Source organism: Hypanus sabinus, chromosome 6, assembly GCF_030144855.1.
Source record: "Hypanus sabinus isolate sHypSab1 chromosome 6, sHypSab1.hap1, whole genome shotgun sequence".
In the NCBI taxonomy this organism is placed as follows: Eukaryota; Metazoa; Chordata; class Chondrichthyes; order Myliobatiformes; family Dasyatidae; genus Hypanus; species Hypanus sabinus.
In genome coordinates, this window is record NC_082711.1 from 61,740,391 (window position 1) to 61,757,667 (window position 17,277).

A 17,277-nucleotide genomic window follows, 5' to 3' on the forward strand; every position below is an offset into this window, starting at 1 on the left:
TTTTTGTTAATATAACGAACTGGAATCTACTCTGTGTGCATTAAAGTTACTGAATGAATTCCAAGTGGGAGACAGAAAACTACTTATAAAGGTAGATGCAAAGACCAAAGCCCAGCTGGGTGAATGGAGGGCCAAAAAGAAAGGAGTCATGGAGATACGAAAACAGAGGAATCGTCAGATTATGTTACGGATGCAGAAACCAAAAGGAGAGATCAGATGTTAAAGGAGCAATAGAAGGATTAATAACAGGTTACTCCTGGGAACTAAATGCACCTTCACAAGATCAAGGTGCACAAATGAGAAGAAGCAAAACAAAGGAACATGAGAAAGAAAATGAAAGAGATCGGAGCAGATTCAGAGAGAGAAAAGGAAAAGAAAGGGGTCCAGGGCTATTCCTGCAGTCCCAGAGTCAACTCCTACAACCACCACGGAGGAGGCCTCAGAACCTGAGATAGTTTCACAGCTGCAAGTCTCACCTGCCAAGTGAAGTTGAACCCCCTTGTCAGGAAGTATGTTATCCCACAAGAGTAAGAAAGCCTCAAAAGCAATAAAATCTTTTGGCCTGCATCGGACAATTTAAGATTTCCTATGCTGTGGATGTGTGTATATAGTAATTGTGTTATGTAATATACTGTGTATTTAGTTCAGATGCATTCTCCATTAAGTTGGAGTTTATAGCCAAGTAGAGAAGAGTGTTATGTATTTAATATTTGAATAATATTGGTGTAATTCTGTATATATTTTGTTTGATTAAGCATTCTTATTTGTTTAAATAATTCATTATTAGTTATATATATAAATACATGAATTGCATACGTCATCACGCTGCCACGTAATACATGCACGCCTTGCTTAAAGTAAAGATGAAGTAAGACCTGCATCCCTTGGACTCCCGTGTTTGCCTATGAATTAGTTTAATGTTTTGAAGTTACTAAGCAAAACATATGTATGCTCCTTCTGTGACTGTGTGGGTTTCCTTCCACATCCCAAAGGTAGATTAATTGGGTAGTGTGGGCTTGTTGATCCAGAAGGGCCTGTTACTGCACTGAGTCTCTAAACAAAACAACATGGTGTAGGCTGGGCATAGCAGCTTGCACTGGTGCAATTGTAAGGCCACTGATAACTGAATTCTTCCATTTGAGGACTGGATTAGCCATTATACTTCCAAGATATTTATATAGAAAAATTCCATTGTGTCCTTATTTGTGGGATGAGTTCTGGACTTCATGTCCCAACATTCCCTGCTCCTAACCTCTCCTACCCAATGGGGATAGTAATAATCAAGGCCTTTGTTTGGGTTGTAGTTTTGGCCTTTATTTTTGTTCAAACACTGTTCATCACCTCTCCTTCCTTAGCTGTTTAACTAGCAAGAAGGCCACCTTTGAACTTAGTTAAACAGGAGTGATGTATGCTTCAGGAGAAACGAGACTTCAGTAGGTCCAGGAGCATCTGTGGGAGGGAAGATATGGCTAATGTTAGGATTGAAATTCTGCACCAGGATTGGGAGTGGGGGGACAAGATGGCCAGTATAGAGAAGAGAAAGGGCGGGCAAGAAAGGATTCTGAGGGGATGAGTGGAAGGTGGAAGCTGAGAGGCAGGTAGTGCCAGATGAATGGTAGATGGGGCCAACAAAACGAGAGGAAAAAGAAATATAAAGATGGAGCAAGGTTGGGGAGGGGAGTGTGAAGATAGGAGAGAGCTACTGGAGGGGGATAAGCAGGAGCATGAAGTGCTGCTAAACAAGAGGGGGACAATGGATGAATGGGGGTAGGAGTGAGGTGCGATAATAGGGGCAAAATAGTATATGTCCTCACATTGAATTGCATGGTTTGAGAACTGATAAATGTGACATATCCTGTATGTTGGATTCTAGACCAATTTACCATTGAGATTTCAATGCGTTATTGTAACAACAGATCTTAACCAATGACAAATTGGTGCTGGATTTATGTTTTATATTCCAGATTATCCATTAGTTAGCATTTCAATGAATTATGACCCAAGTTTGTAAAATCATGAGAGGCGTAGATAAAGTGGATGGTCACAGTCTTTTTACCAAAGCAAGAGTGTCCAAAATTGGTGGATAGAGCTTTAAGGAGTGAGAAGAATGAATTAAAGGAGAAATGAGGGGTGTTTTTCCCACATAGATGGTAGTGGGTATGTGGAGCTGCCAAAGGAAGTGATAGATGTGGGTACAGTTACCGTCTGTAAAAGACATTTGGTCATGTTCATGGATAGGAAAAGTTAAGAGCAGGGGCTCCCAAACCCTTTTTGATGCCATGGACCCCTACCTTTACCAAGGGGTTTGTGGACCCCAGTTTGGTAACCCCTGGTTAAGAGGAATCTGGAACAAATGCAAGCAAATGGGATGAGCTCAGGAGGGTAGATTGGTCAACAAGGGCTGATGACATCAAATGGTTTTTTTCCGTGCTGACACTATGATTTCTTAACGTCCACCTTTTTGACCTTTCAGGATTAGAGTATGGGGTATTTCATAATGCAGTGAACATTATTAAGCAATTAGGACTTTGAACATCTCTGGCCCTCATAAATACACAATTAGCAGCTTGTGTGTTGCTGTTATTAATGCTTTCTTTATTGCCTGAAGCTCAAAGACTTGTGCCATGTTATTATTGAAAGCCAAGGATATATGTGCCAGCATTATGACTGGAACATTTGGCAGATGGAGGATGTAATGAAATGGCAGAGTGGGTGCTGGGATGGAACAACCTTTTCCCTGATGCTGTTGATATGCTAATTCAGGAGCGATGAGCCTCATAGCAGTTAAACAAATTTCTATTTTTCATTCACAGACCAGGGAGCAAGCAGGTGTATCACCAGTAAATGAATGTTATGCCAAATTAAGGGCCCTTTTTACAGATGGTGAAGAGAGAAGATTAGAAGATGAGAATCTCATTGGGTGGTGCAGATGCTGTCAGAATTAAATGGAAATTTCATTTCCACATTGCTTTAAACCATGAGATTGTATGCAAATTTCCCTGCCTCCTCTACATTAAGTCACTTAATGACAGCTATTGGAATATTTACTTCAGCTACATATACTTGATTGATTTTTTTTTGTAGATTTGTAGATGTAGTTTGCCAATGTGTTTTCCAACTTGAATAAGCTGATGTGATTTTGTCTTGGGCATGGGTAAGAATTGATTTCAAGTTTTAATTGTATAGCAAGTGGAAGAACTGTTCTATAAAAATGAAACTTCAGATTTATGGTTTGTGGCTAGTTTTTTTAGCATAGTAGATAATAATTCTTATCACAGTCTTATTGATGTTGGCCAGTTGTAACTTCTATAAATAGCTATGTATTGTCAAATTAATTCAGCAAAGGAATACAGTTATTTAAATGTGTTCAAGAACCTTTGTACTGGATGTTGATCAGCTAATTCCACAGTTCCTTTCACATTGACAGCTGTGTTCGGAAGCAAATGTAACAAAGTGAAGATTTTCTATTTAAAAGGTACATCATGGCCATGGAAGAGCCTTAAAGTATAAATTGAATTGTTTTTATATTGCATGCTTATGCTTGTAATCCATCGACAATGGTTCTTTTCATTCATTCAGTGTTTCAAAAAAGTATTTTGGTAAGGAAATAATCCAACTTGCCAAAGCCACTGGCAGTTCTGTCAGACGTTTTCAGGAGGAATCATCTGATGTTGAAATTCAATCCTGTGTTAGTGTCTGTATAATCATCTTCAATTGTTTTCTGCTTACATGATCATTAATTGCAATCATATTTCAGTTACCATCCATTGCAAGGAAGAGATCGGAGTTCTTAGTAAACCTATTAACAAAGTCACATTTTCTTGCAGGCATTCACAATAGAACAAACATATACAAAGGAATCAATGAAAATTTACATATTCTTCAAAAAAAAACTCTGCTTGCATAACAATGACCAGTAAAAATGAAAATAAAAATTAGAACTTTTGGACATAATCAAGGTGTTAGGTAACATCTGTAGAGAAATATCAAATTGAAAGGAAGATATTTGGCATTCAATTCCTGGTTTCTTATGAAATATTTTGTCATTCAGTTCCTGGTCTCTTGTGAGATATTTTGTGGATAAATTCCCTTTTCCATTTCCCAGAATATGGGAAAATCTTGGTGTAAGCAAAATTTGACACTGTAGATTCGTCTTTCGATTTGTTGTGGTGAGACTTTCTTCTGTGTTTTTTGAGATTTTGAAGTGTAGCTCTCTTGTAATCTCGAAAGTTGAATAACCTTCACGGTATCTGTACTTGGAAAGAATCATAAGGATTACGTGTTTATAGCTATTTCTCGCTCTCCCCAGCAACTTTTGTGAAGATGAAAGGAAGAACAAGAACAGGCATAAGAAAATGCCTTTAATCAGTGTGTCAAAACTTATCACTGTGGTAGCCAATTTAGTTGTTATGTTGCAGGTGTTGAAGCACAATTCACTTAACATTTCCAAATCACAGAGAAACTGGTGAATTGATAAAAATGTAGGCCATAGTCTGGTCTTCAGGTGACATAAACATTAGAAAAACATGAATGTTGATGGTAGTTAACCTTGCCAATGCCAGTTACCAGCACCTTTTGGAGACTGGTCTCTTAAACTGAATCTCCACCTTACAGATAACCAATTCCTGTGGGCTGGTATCCTCAGTTCACTGGGTTTAGTTCACCACTGTTAACACATATTTGCGCATATTTTTGGTTCCTTTATCTTAATTTTTTTTAAATGAAGTAATCATGTTGCATTATTGCCTTGCCAAAAGAGCTCCATCAAGCAAATTCCCAGATGAAAGAATTGTCCTAGCAAGAGAGGCTAAACAAGTTGTGAATATATCGCTTTGAGTTTAGAAGACTAAGCGTAACATTAAAGCATAAGATCCTGAATGGGCATGACAAGTAGATGCTGAGATGTTTTTACTTATGGAAGAGCCTCTAATGAGGGTGCATATTTGCAAAATATTGTCTGCTGTCATTTAAAATGGAGGCAGGTAGAAATTTCCTGTCACCAAGAAATGCTCTGTCCTAGAAAGTTGTGAGGCTAGATTTTTCAAAGGATTGAAGGAGAAGAGTGAAAAATATTTGAAAGATTAGGAAATTGAAGGCTACAGGGAACTTGGACAGAAAGTGAGTTGAGGTTAGCATAAAGCAGTTGTTATATTGAATGGTGAGGCAGACAAGGTGAAAGTAAAAGTAAATTTATTATCAAAGTACATGCAATACTTCACAAAAGGCTTAAATATATATGTATATATATATGTGTGTGTGTATATATATATATATATATATATATATATATATATATAGTATAAAAATGATTCACTTCACTTAGAAGTTTTCATGTTTTATTGTTTTACAACATTGATTCACAGTGGATTTAATTTGGCTTTTTAGACAATGATCGACAGAAAAGACTCTTTCATGTCAAAGTGACAACAAGTTTCTACAAATTGGTCCAAATTTATTACAATTATTAACCAGAAAATATTTGATTGCATAATTACTCACACCCTTCGAGTCAGTATTTAGTAGATGCATATCTTGCAGCAATTGTAGCCTTGAGTCTGTGTAGATAGGTCTCTATCAGCTTCGCACATCAGGACACTGAAATTTTTCCCCATTATCCTTTACAAAACTGCTCAAACTCTGTCAAATTGCATGGCGATGATGAGTGAACAGCTCTGACTTGGCCACTCTGGGAAATTAACTGTTGTTTGTAAGCCATTCCTGTGTAGCTTTGGCTTTATTCTTGGAGTCATTGTCTTTCTGGAAAACAAATCTTCTCCCAAGTCGCAGTTGTCTTTCAGATTGCACCTGGTTTTCCTCCAGGATTTCCCTGTATTTTGCTGAATTCATTTGACCCTCTACCTTCACAAGCCTTCCAGCACCTGCTGCAGTGAAGCATCCCCACAGCATTATGCAGCCACTAATTTGCTGTGCTTCTGATGATGTGCAGTGTTTGGCTTACACTAAACATAGTGTTTAGTCTGATGGCCAAAGAACTTAATTTTGGTTTTATCAGACCATAGAACCTTCTTCCAGCTGACTTCAGATTCTCCCACATTTCTTCTGTGAAATTCTTATCAGAGATTTCATAACAAAGAGATTTCTCTTTGCCAATCTGCCATTAGTCTGTGGCTGGTGAAACAAAAGGGCAACAGTTGTTATATGTGCAGTCTCTCCCATCTCAGCCACTGAAGGTTGTAACTCCTCCAGAGTTGTCATAGGTCTCTTGGCCTCCCTCACTAGTCCCCTTCTTGCACGGTCACTCAGATTTTGAGTGTGGCCGGCTGTAGGCAGATTTACAGCTGTGCCATATTTTTTTCCATTTCTTGATGATTGACTTAACTGTAGTCCAAGGGATATTCAGTGATTTGGAAATTCACTTGTATCCATCTCCTGACTTGTGCTATTCATTAACTTTTTTGCAGAATTGCTTAGAGTGTTCTTTTGTCTTCATGGTGTAGTTTTTGCCAGGATACTGACTCACCAGCAGTTGGACCTTCCAGATACAGGTGTATTTTCATTATAATCAATTGAAACACCTTGACTGCACACAGGTCTCCAAAGACAAATCTCTATTTAACTAATGATGCAACTTCTAAAACCAAATGGCTGCACCAGTGGTGATTTGGAGTGTTGTATTAAAGGTGGTGAATCAATTATTTTGTTTTATGTTTGTAATTAATTTAGATTACTTTGTAATTTTATGTATTGCACTGTACTGCTGCTGCAAAAGATCAAACTTAATGCCATTTGTGAGTGATGATAAACGTGATATATCAGACTCATTCTGATATGGGTCTCTATTGTAGACTAAGTATGGGAAGGAGTAGGTAGTGGGGAATCATGGTTGGGGAAAGGGAAAGGAGAGGGAGCATAAAGCACCAGAGAGACATTCTCTAATGATCAGTAAACCAATTGTTTGGAATTAAATGACCTTCCCCGGCATCTCAGGGCCGGTGCACTCACATCAACCCTGCCCCAGGCACTCCATCTCTGCCATCTGTTTCACACCCCTCCCACGGTGCTCCACCCTCGCCACTCCCAGCATCTTGTGCTCCCACCAGCTTTATAAACTCACTTTCTACTCTACATTGATAAATACAGTTGTGTGTAAAAGTCTAAGGCACCTTAGCTACAAATATATGCCCAAGACTTTAGCACTGTACTGCATATGGCATCATATACTAGCTTGAAATCCATTTTCTTGTAGGCATTAACAGGAAAATAAAGAAATACACTAGAATTTATGAAAAACTATACAAAAACAAAGACTGACAAGCAACCAGTGTGCTGAAGAAGACAAACTGTGCAATTATAAAAATATCCTGAGACCGTGAAGCAACTGAGAACAGGAGCCCATACCTGCTCCTGATAATGTTCTTGTGCAAGTCTGCCTATTCTGTTGAATTGTCATGCTGCACGTCTGAGTACACAAAATGCTGGCAAGTTGAGCATAGTAAGGGAAATTAAGCTTATCTATTAGAGTAAGACCAATTCTGTTGCATGGGAAGCTCTGTGATTCCTATGAATCATTTTTCTCTTGTCAGCCTTCAGCATTTTCATTCGCTGCATTAATAGCTGTGGTACTTTCTACTGCTAGAGCGGCATTAATACCGGCAATTAATTGTCTTAAAATACAGATACAACAGATGTTGGGAATTTCAAATAGAATCAACATGTTAGTCAGACAGTGTCTGTTAGAGAGAGAAATGGTGTTAATTTTTCAGGTTGGTGAAATAACATTGGAACTTAGAGTTTTTATAGAATATTTAACACTACTCTTCTGTCTTAAATAAATACCCTTAATTCCACTCAGCATACTCCACCTGGCATCTTTTTGCTCAGACCGTGTTCTAACTTGACAATGCACCAAATTGAACAGATGTGTTCACGACCAATGGTGAACTAAACTGGTGAACGAGAGATACTTGCCTATAAGTGAAGATTTGAAGTTTGAATAAAAATCTTTAATCGGAGATGAGAAACGGTATTGATAAAGTTAGCAATGGTCAAGTCAGGTTCAATATGCGTCAGTGATGGACTTATGTACTGAAATTATGAGGGGCATGTTATAGGCACAGTAGTTCTTTTTTCCTTGCAGCTAATATTTCTTTCATCATCATTATTTACTCTGCATAAGGAGAAGAGCATAGGGTACAATCTAAGACTCCTAGATGTGGAATTCTTTTTCACTGAAGTCTTGAAACCCTAGAGATAGGTAGAAGTAGAACTTGTCTGAATTATTGTTTTTTCTCTCTAATCAAAGTAACTGTCCTTTGAGACTTTGATTTTAATTATTCAGACACAAAGGTAGACACAACCCAAACACAAGCACAACCCAAGAAGTTTAATTGGAATATGAAATACCAGTTCTCGTGAGACTTTTAGCATGTCGGTTTCTCATAAAAAAGAGAACATTCTGTATCAGGTATAGAACTCGCTTGATATTTTCCCCTTTTCCTCAATTTTTTTTTAATATTGTCTCATGAAGATATCAGGTGATGTTCCTGACTCTCACAAGAAATGCAATTTTATAACAACAGGAAAAAGAATGAAGAGCAGAATTGTTGGTCTGATACTGGTCAGAATTCTAAGGAAAGGGTTAGTGTTTGCCTGGCAGCTCTGCTAGGTGTGTATGCTACATGACTAGATACTGGGTTAATTTATTGATAACTGACATTTTTCGAGCTGAATTTAGGAGTTTAAATTGGATATAGTTTCCAATATATTTGGTAAATTCTGCAGACTGGTATGTGAAAGATACTATATTGATATTGTGAAAAGGGATTGATAATTAGCATTTTTGCCTGCTACTGTATGTTACAGTTGGAAATATCAGAAATCTAACTTTTATTACTCATAAAATGGTTTCTGGTTCATGAGTTTGGTTAGAGCAAGTTGATTCACTGCTTAAACACTGCTAACGACCATAAGCAACCTTTGAACTATTGAAAATAGAGTTGCAAACTCATAGCTTTTTAGTCAAACTATTTTAATAATTCCACTAGCTTTTTAGTCAAGCTATTTAATAATAGTTAAATTGATCAGTGAGGTGTAGAAACATTGAACCAAATAATTTCTAAATACTGTTTCTCTGAGCATTTTGGCTCCTAAGGCTTTCATAGCCAGAAAGGTGGTGGTACCTATTAAATGCTGCTAATGGCCTGCATCTCATAGCCACCGAATTAAGTCCTGCTCCTGGCCTTCTTGTGGCTTAGTTACTAAGCCCTGTGGAACCATGAACCATTTCTACTGACAGGAGAAGGGACAAAAGTGAGTTACTAGCACCTTAAAACCAGTCGCTTCAGGCAGATGAGGCTCATCAACGGTTGTTGGCTGCTCATCTAACAGCAGAAAAGCTCTGATCTCAAACCTCCACTGCCTTGTGGCTATACCCACTCAGAGGGAAGGTATCTGGAGGAAACCCTGAGGAAAAATCAGGAGCTGGAGTCCTTAAAGCAGTCCTATGTTGAGCTCAATGTTGATTGGCAACTCCTGCGACACTACTGGTGCCAAATTGTCGGCTTCTGCCGTTCCTTTGGATTCATCAGCTGCGTGGAGAGGGAGAACCTGAAGCATGGGCAACAGATTGGTCTCCATTTCGTACTGCCCAGGCTTGCGTATTAACTTCAACGCAGACAGTTGGGACACAATATCCGTGGTTGACCCCATCCAGTGGAGGGCCTTAATGAGCATTTTGAGCTTTTTACCAGGAAAAATGAACGCTTCCACTGAAATCAAATAAATCACAGATAGTGGAAATCTGAAATGAAAACACAAAGTTCTGGAAACCCTCTGCAGGTCATTTAGCATCCATGGAAGCAGTTTCGGTTCTGAGAACATTTCAGTTCTGTTTCCCTTCCAACAGGTGTGGCCTGACCTATTGAGCCTTTCTGAGCATATCTGTGGAGTGAGTAAAGAATAATGGACAATTTAAGTACCTTTTGTGCTTTTTTAAAATTATCACTTCTGAAATGTTTGACCCGTGATTGTTTTCCGGAGGAAAAATCTCCTGTTTATCATTGTCTTAGAGCCACCTGAAAAGTTTCTAGTTGTTCACATTTCTAATGCTGTGAATGGATAATTTAAGAATGTCAAAGTATTTAAATTGCTGTCTGCCAAGATTATGCTGATTTTATATGAAAGAAAGCAGATCTAGACTTAAGTGATTTGTAATGAATTTAGTTCAAATATGCTCAATTGAATCAAGTTACTAATTTAAAGATGGCTACTTTGCCACAGTAAGCATTTATTGTAACTGCTCAATTTTAGTATTTTTCTTTGAAACAATTTAAAATATTATGGGAAAAGTAAGTGAAGGTTTGCATGCAAGGGGGTGCAATTAAAATGTCATGCATGTATTCTTGCCACTATTATGCATCAGCAGTGAGTATATTTGTCAGCAATGCCTAGTAACTTGGTTATTATGGAGGATGCCAATGCAAATGCTTTCAGCAGCTGCATCATCTTATGCCTGTTCACCCGCTAGTTTATACGCCTCCACCATCCATCTGTCAAGACTTTAAACAGGATGAAATGGGTAACAAAGTACCAGCAAACCTTCCTCAAGCTGAATGCTAATCAGTGTAATGACTATAGATTAGTATTTTAAAATTAGAAGTTGCATATTTTTATGTTTGTAGTACTATAAAATGTGCTAGGTTTCTTCTATATTCAGTTTGGATGATTTGGTCAATAAATCTTCCTTGTTATAATCTCTGCACCTGCAAAATTCAGTGTCAGTAAATAAAGATAGAGGTCCAGATAATGAAATGCTTGTGTTACTGAGCAACTGCATGTCAGTATCAAGAAACACATAGTTCTATTTCTAAACTAGCATGGATAAATGAATAGTTTGTGTTGTCAAGGTAACTGGTACCAAATGTCAATAATCGTAACATCTCTTAATTCCTCTCTCAGCTAACTTTTTCATTGTAACTAATGGGTAAATGGTATGAAATGGATGCGCTTTGGAGGAGTAACTATACAGTGAAAACCTATATTGATAGAAAGATTAGTGTTTATCTTGTGATTTTCACAACCTCCAAGCATTTCAAAATGATTTACAGTGGATTGATCACTGTTGAATTGAAGTCAATGTTATAATAGGGAATCTGGCAGTGAATTTGTGCACAAGGATCTCCCAGAACTTGGAATGCATAATTCACAGTTGATTATCTTTTTTTTTTACATTCATTACAATAATAATATTAAGTAGGACAACAGCGAACAAATTCTTACAAATGTGGTCCTGATATTCAATGAATTAAATGACCATTCCATAGCAAAATGGGACCATTTCATAGCAAAATGGCTGAAAATTGCTATGTGGTGAAGATCAGTAGTCTGTGGTACAAAAAGTACATTTGTAATCTAGTTAACAATATCTAGAGAATCCATGATTTGAGATGTTTTGCAGATGCCATAAAATCTTGAGCAAAATGTTGATAGGCCAAGACCGTCTCAGCCCAAAACATCGATTCTTTATTTCCCTCTATAGATGCTGTCTCAGCATTTTGTGTGTTTTTGCTGCAGTTAATCCAAGTTTGATTCCTTCATTGAAATCATTAAATTAATTGTAATTATTCCACCATTCAGGAAATAGAAATCTCTGGATTTTTCAAGAATATGCATTCCATCTTTTCTTTTTATTCATTGTATGTTCCATGGATGCCAACAACAACCAATACTGCACATTCCTAATTCCTCTTGATAAAAGGGCAGTGAGCCACCAGGTTGAAATTTTGCCCACCTTCCGGTAAATGTACTTGGGGAAATTTCACAATGTTGTTGAACACTTTCGAAATGCTTTTAATTTTTAAGATTTTTCAACCTTTGAGATCTTTTGAAAGTGGGCCATTTTTTGTTTCTGATCTTGAAGTTGTGATGTGTCTATAATAACATGATCCTCCAAGTACTATATCTGAGTAAGTTATTTGGGTATAAAAATTGGCTTTGATTCTAACTTTCTTCATATTGTAATAGACCTGTTAAAGGAGATGGTTTTTATGAGGCAGATAAGGATCTAGCAAGCAGTTTGTATTAACAATATGGTGAAGTGATTTTTGAATGTAAATTGCATGCTTTCATGTGTTTGAGAAGGAATTTTCAAACTTATTCAAACTGCATCAAATTACACGCTGGATGAGCAGCAATGCTGCATGTAATCCTTCTGATTATGTGTGGCTGCAACGTTTCAGTGTTCAGATCAGAACAATTTAACTACTTCTTTCAAAAATACAAAATGCTTTACAAACTGAGCTAAGTCTGCTGAAAATTGTTTTTAGAATGTGCCAAAATACTTATATCTTCACCTCGAGCCCTGTTTAATATTGAAATTTATTTGGGAGTTTATGGCTTTTATTCATAAAAATTTATTGGGTTATTATGTGAAATACTGGTCATTTATATTGTACTACATCATAAGAGTAAGGCAGACATTTTTTTTTCCTTTTGCCGTTTTACCCTGTTGACATTTAGTCCACATGGCAACCACCATGATTAGCTGATAGTTTATGAAACAACATATGTACTGCTACAAAAGAAGCCAATATCTAATTTTGTTTGGTTTGGGAACAGTGGAAAATTATGCCTTTTCTTATTGAGGGAATAGATGTCATGAAAAATGGACATGTTCTTGTGTGATCTTTTGTTGTTTGATTACAATGAAAGCTCACTCTAAAGTACTGTAATCCAGGGAAAAGGGTGACGGCACACCAGCACACACGGGGAAGAAAAAATAATAAAACTGTATCTCTTAAGTTTTGTGGAAGATCTCTTAGGTTTCATGTAAAATATGCACATTTATTGACTTGTAGTGTTTCAAATTTAGGAATATGACATGATTACTTGCAACATCTGCCATTCCTTAGTTGACTGACATTGATTTCTGATGATCTTGGCATTTCATGCCTTATTGCTAAGTATCCTTTTCTTGCCTTTTAGCTCTTTTTGTTTCAGCTCCTGCGGGGTCTCTCCTATATTCATCAGCGATACATCTTGCACCGAGACTTAAAGCCTCAGAACTTACTCATCAGTGATACTGGAGAGCTGAAGCTAGCAGATTTTGGTAAGCTTTGACATTTGTGCCAAGAGAAGACAAATAAAGTAAAGGTTACCTTGACAGATGGATGGATAAAATTTAAATTTGGAATGTACTTTTCTACTCATATACATACACAGATACTGTGTATAGTTTGTGCAATCTAATCACAGCAAAAATAGAGTAATCCTCTAAAGGAAAGATAATTAATGCTACTTATTGCTGGATTTTAGTTACAAGCTGTTGTAAAGTAAGTTCGGCTTGTGTTTTGTGGAACGTGTACATGTTATGTGCCTTTGAACATTACTATTTCTTTCAGTGGAGTCTGTAATAGTAAATTGCTCCTGCTCTGCTCCTTTTCTCTCGTCTTATGATCTATCCATTTCCTCCTACACTCACCCCCGGCTCACATCATCCTGTTTGTTTCCACTCCTCCAGCTATTCCATCTCCGCTGAACCTGCCAGCTCCTGTCACTAGTCCTCCTCCCCGTTTCCATCTGCCCACCCCAGCCCCGTTATTTAAATACATGCTGCAACTCCTTTCCTATTGGATTCCATTATTTGTAATCTGTTATTGCCTTCAGCCATAATCTCCCAGCATCTTTTTCATTCCTCCCTCTTTCTTCCGCTCTTTTTGTTCTTTCCACCCCACCTGCCTATCGTCTCTCATCACATGGACCCACCTACTGCTTGGCCCGAAACGTCGACAGTGCTTCTCCTTATAGATGCTGCCTGGCCTGCTGTGTTCCACCAGCATTTTGTGTGTATTGTTTGAATTTCCAGCACTTGCAGATTTCCTCGTGTTTGCCCATCTACTGCTTGCCTGCTTTGGCTCCATCCTTCACCTCACCTTGCTATCTCCCCTTTACCTTCCACTCCAGATGAAGGGTCTTGACCTGAAACGTTGATTGTCCACTTCCCTCCACAGATGCTTCCTGGCCCACTGTGTTCCTTCACGTTTTGATTGTTGCTTCGTAATGCTCTCCTGTTCTGAGGCTCCCACAGTGCAGGATGTCACTGACTCCAGAAAGGTCATGACACCCATTGCTGTCCAGTTCCCGGGGCTGGCATGCAGTCATTGAGATTAAATGTTTATGGATGTCTTTGATACTTAGAAATCCCTTGGTCTGTGGTGCTCCTTTTAATTTGTTGAAGCACAGTGTTACCAGCCAGCAATAAATTGGAGCAGAAGGCTATTCTTTGGTTTGCATCAGCTGTCTAAACCTCTGCTCAGGCAAATCCTTAACAGCATTGAAATCCCGAGTGGATGTGTTGGCTTTAAAATGGAAGGTCTATCCTATGACTAAAACAAGGTGATAAACAAAATAAACTGTAGATGTTTGTAATCTGATGCAAAAACTGCTAGATACTCAGTAGGTCAAACAACATTCATGGAGAGAGAAACAGAGTTAGCTTTCCAGCTCTAAGAATTTTCTTTGGAACTAGAAAAATGAGAAAACAAATTTGCTTTAGTCGGCACACAAGGTGGAGGGATGGATATAGCAGGGGGTATGTCTATAATTCAGGTGGAGATCAGTGAAGGAAAATAGAATTGTGCTACATTTCTAAAAGATGGTGATGAGTGCTCACTATCAAGAGGACATATAGAAAGTGGGAGGTGAATGTTGGTAGAGTAGAGGCAACAAACAGACAATAGAAGTGTGAGATGCAAGACACGGGGTTGCAGGAAATCTGAAAAGAAAGAGAAGAGAATATTGGAAATACTGAGCAGGTCACGCAAGAGAGAACCTGAGTTAATGTTTTGAGTGATCGGCCTTACTTCAAAACTGACCAGCTCTGACCTACAAAGGAAACCCTGTTATTTTAGTAGGCTTTGTAGTCTGTCATAAACTTGAATGGTCCAACTCAAGAAACTGTCAAAAAGCAATCTGTATTCATCTGTTTTGAAATAATTTTGTTTTTCCAAAAATGATCAAATTTATTCACCATATACATTTACATGTACAATATTAGGAATTTGCTATGGTGTGTCGGTCAGCATACAAAAGCACAAGATATGATATAATTGAGCATTTGATGAGGAAATCTTAGGAAGTAATTGGCAAATTTCAGTATTAATTCATTGTTTATTTTTTGCTTTTGACTGATCAATGGTTGTGTTTACTCAGCATGTTGGTATGAAGTTATGCTTTGAAAAGCTGCAGTCATTGTGGTGCTAGTCACGAGACTCTAAAGAGTGATCTAGGCATTTGATGATGTCATAGTACTTCTTATACAGTTGACCAAGCAATAATTGAATTGATTGTTGTATTTGTGGATTACCACATTTGTTTTACTTTTTTTTAATATGCTGCAATTTTTCAGAAATTGCATGAGGAATAGGGTGATAGTATTATTAAAGTTCAAGGTGGGGCAAAAAAATTGTCTCCATTTCCATCTTCACATCTGCCTGACAGTGCTCCTTCTTACTACCATTTATCTTTGAAAGCATGATCTCTACTCACTTGGTGATTACATTGTAAATTAGAGGTAGTGTAGTATTCATTGGTGTGAAGTACAACTGTTGTATGGTTGGTTATGAACATTATTATCTTAAGCTGTATTGCATAATCTTCTATTGCAACACAACGTATTTTGCACTTCGCTCAGATGAGGTTTGAGAACTGAAATAAGTAGATATGTTTTATTTAATAATTGAATTAAAGTGAGCTATATAATACTTCACTACAGACCAAAAAGTCTCAGACTTGTTAAATTTCAGCATTATCTGCCCCCACCTTGAATACTCAGACCACATCTCTGTTATGCTAATCCCAGCATACAGACTGCTCGTCAGGTGCTCCAGACCAGTTCAGAAGCAGGTGAAAACCTGGCCAGCAGGAGCCATCTCTGCTCTTCAAGACTGCTTTGAGCACACTGACTGGCACATGTTCAGGGAGGCTGCAACCCATGGCGACTCTACCAGCTTAGAGGAGTACACAGCATCAGTGACCAGCTACATCAGCAAGTGCATTGATGATGTTACTCTGTCCAAGACCATCACTACACGTGCCAACCAGAAGCCATGGATGACCGCAGAGGTGCGTGCACTGCTGTGGTCCCGTGACTCCGCCTTCAGAGCAGGCGACAAGGCAGCTCCAACAACAGTGAGGGCCAAGCTGTCCCGAGCTATCAGAGGGGCAAAGCATGCACATGCCTAGCTAATCCACAGTTACTTCCAGGACAGCAGCGACATGTGGCGCATGTGGAAGGGCATTCAGGACATCACCAATTACAGGACAACATCACCTGACTGTGCAGGTGATTCCTCCCTCCCAGATGTGCTGAGTAACTTCGACGCCCAGTTTGAGGCAGAAAATGACGTGGCGCTGAGGAAGTCCACCCCTCCTACAAATGACCAGGTGCTGTCTCACCGTGGCTGATGTGAGAAGAACCCTGTGCAGGGTCAACCCACGGAAGGCTGCTGGACCAGACAACATTCCTGGTAGAGTGCTCAGAGGATGTGCAGATCAGCTAGCAGATGTTCTCACTGACATCTTCAACATCTCCCTGAGCAGCGCCACCGTTCCAACATGCTTCAAGGCCGCCACCATCGGCCCGTGCCGAAGAAGTCTTCAGTGTCCTGCCTAAATGACCACTGTCCCGTGGCACTCACATCCATCATTATGAAGTGTTTTGAGAGGCTCGTCATGAGGCATATCAAGACCCTGCTGCCCCCCCTCACTGGATGCCCTGCAGTTTGCGTACCGTCCCAACCGCTCAACAGACGACACCATTGCCACCACCCTCCACCTGGCCCTAACCCACCTGGATATAAAAGACACATATGTTCAGATGCTGTTCATAGACTTCAGTTCAGCATTCAACGTAATCATCCCTCAGAAACTGATTGGAAAGCTGAGCCTACTGGGCCTGAACACCTCCCTCTGCAACTGGATCCTAGACTTCCTGACCGGGAGACCTCAGTCAGTCCGGATTGGGAGCAGCATCTCCAACACCATCACACTGAGCACGGGGGCTCCCCAGGGTTGTGTGCTCAGTCCACTGCTGTTCACTCTGCTGATCTACGACTGTGCTGCAACACACAGCTCGAACCATATCATCAAGTTCGCCGATGACACGACCGTGGTGGGTCTCATCAGCAAGAACGACGAGTCAGCTTACAGAGAGGAGGTGCAGCGGCTAACGGACTGGTGCAGAGCCAACAACCTGTCCATTAATGTGAACAAAACAAAAGAGATGGTTGTTGACTTCAGGAGAGCACAGAGCGACCACTC

The 17,277-nt window shown here is 39.1% G+C and overlaps 1 protein-coding gene across 4 annotated transcripts in view; it reads left to right on the top strand.

Annotated features, from left to right (window-relative positions):
- The window catches only part of cdk14 (cyclin dependent kinase 14), a 599,160-nt gene that overhangs the window by 273,427 nt on the left and 308,456 nt on the right, over positions 1–17,277 (top strand). For all 4 annotated transcript variants that reach the window (XM_059972264.1, XM_059972266.1, XM_059972267.1 and 1 more), the window contains one exon: positions 12,943–13,066. In XM_059972264.1, the coding sequence (XP_059828247.1) occupies positions 12,943–13,066 (124 nt within the window). The remainder of the gene's footprint in view (positions 1–12,942; positions 13,067–17,277) is intronic.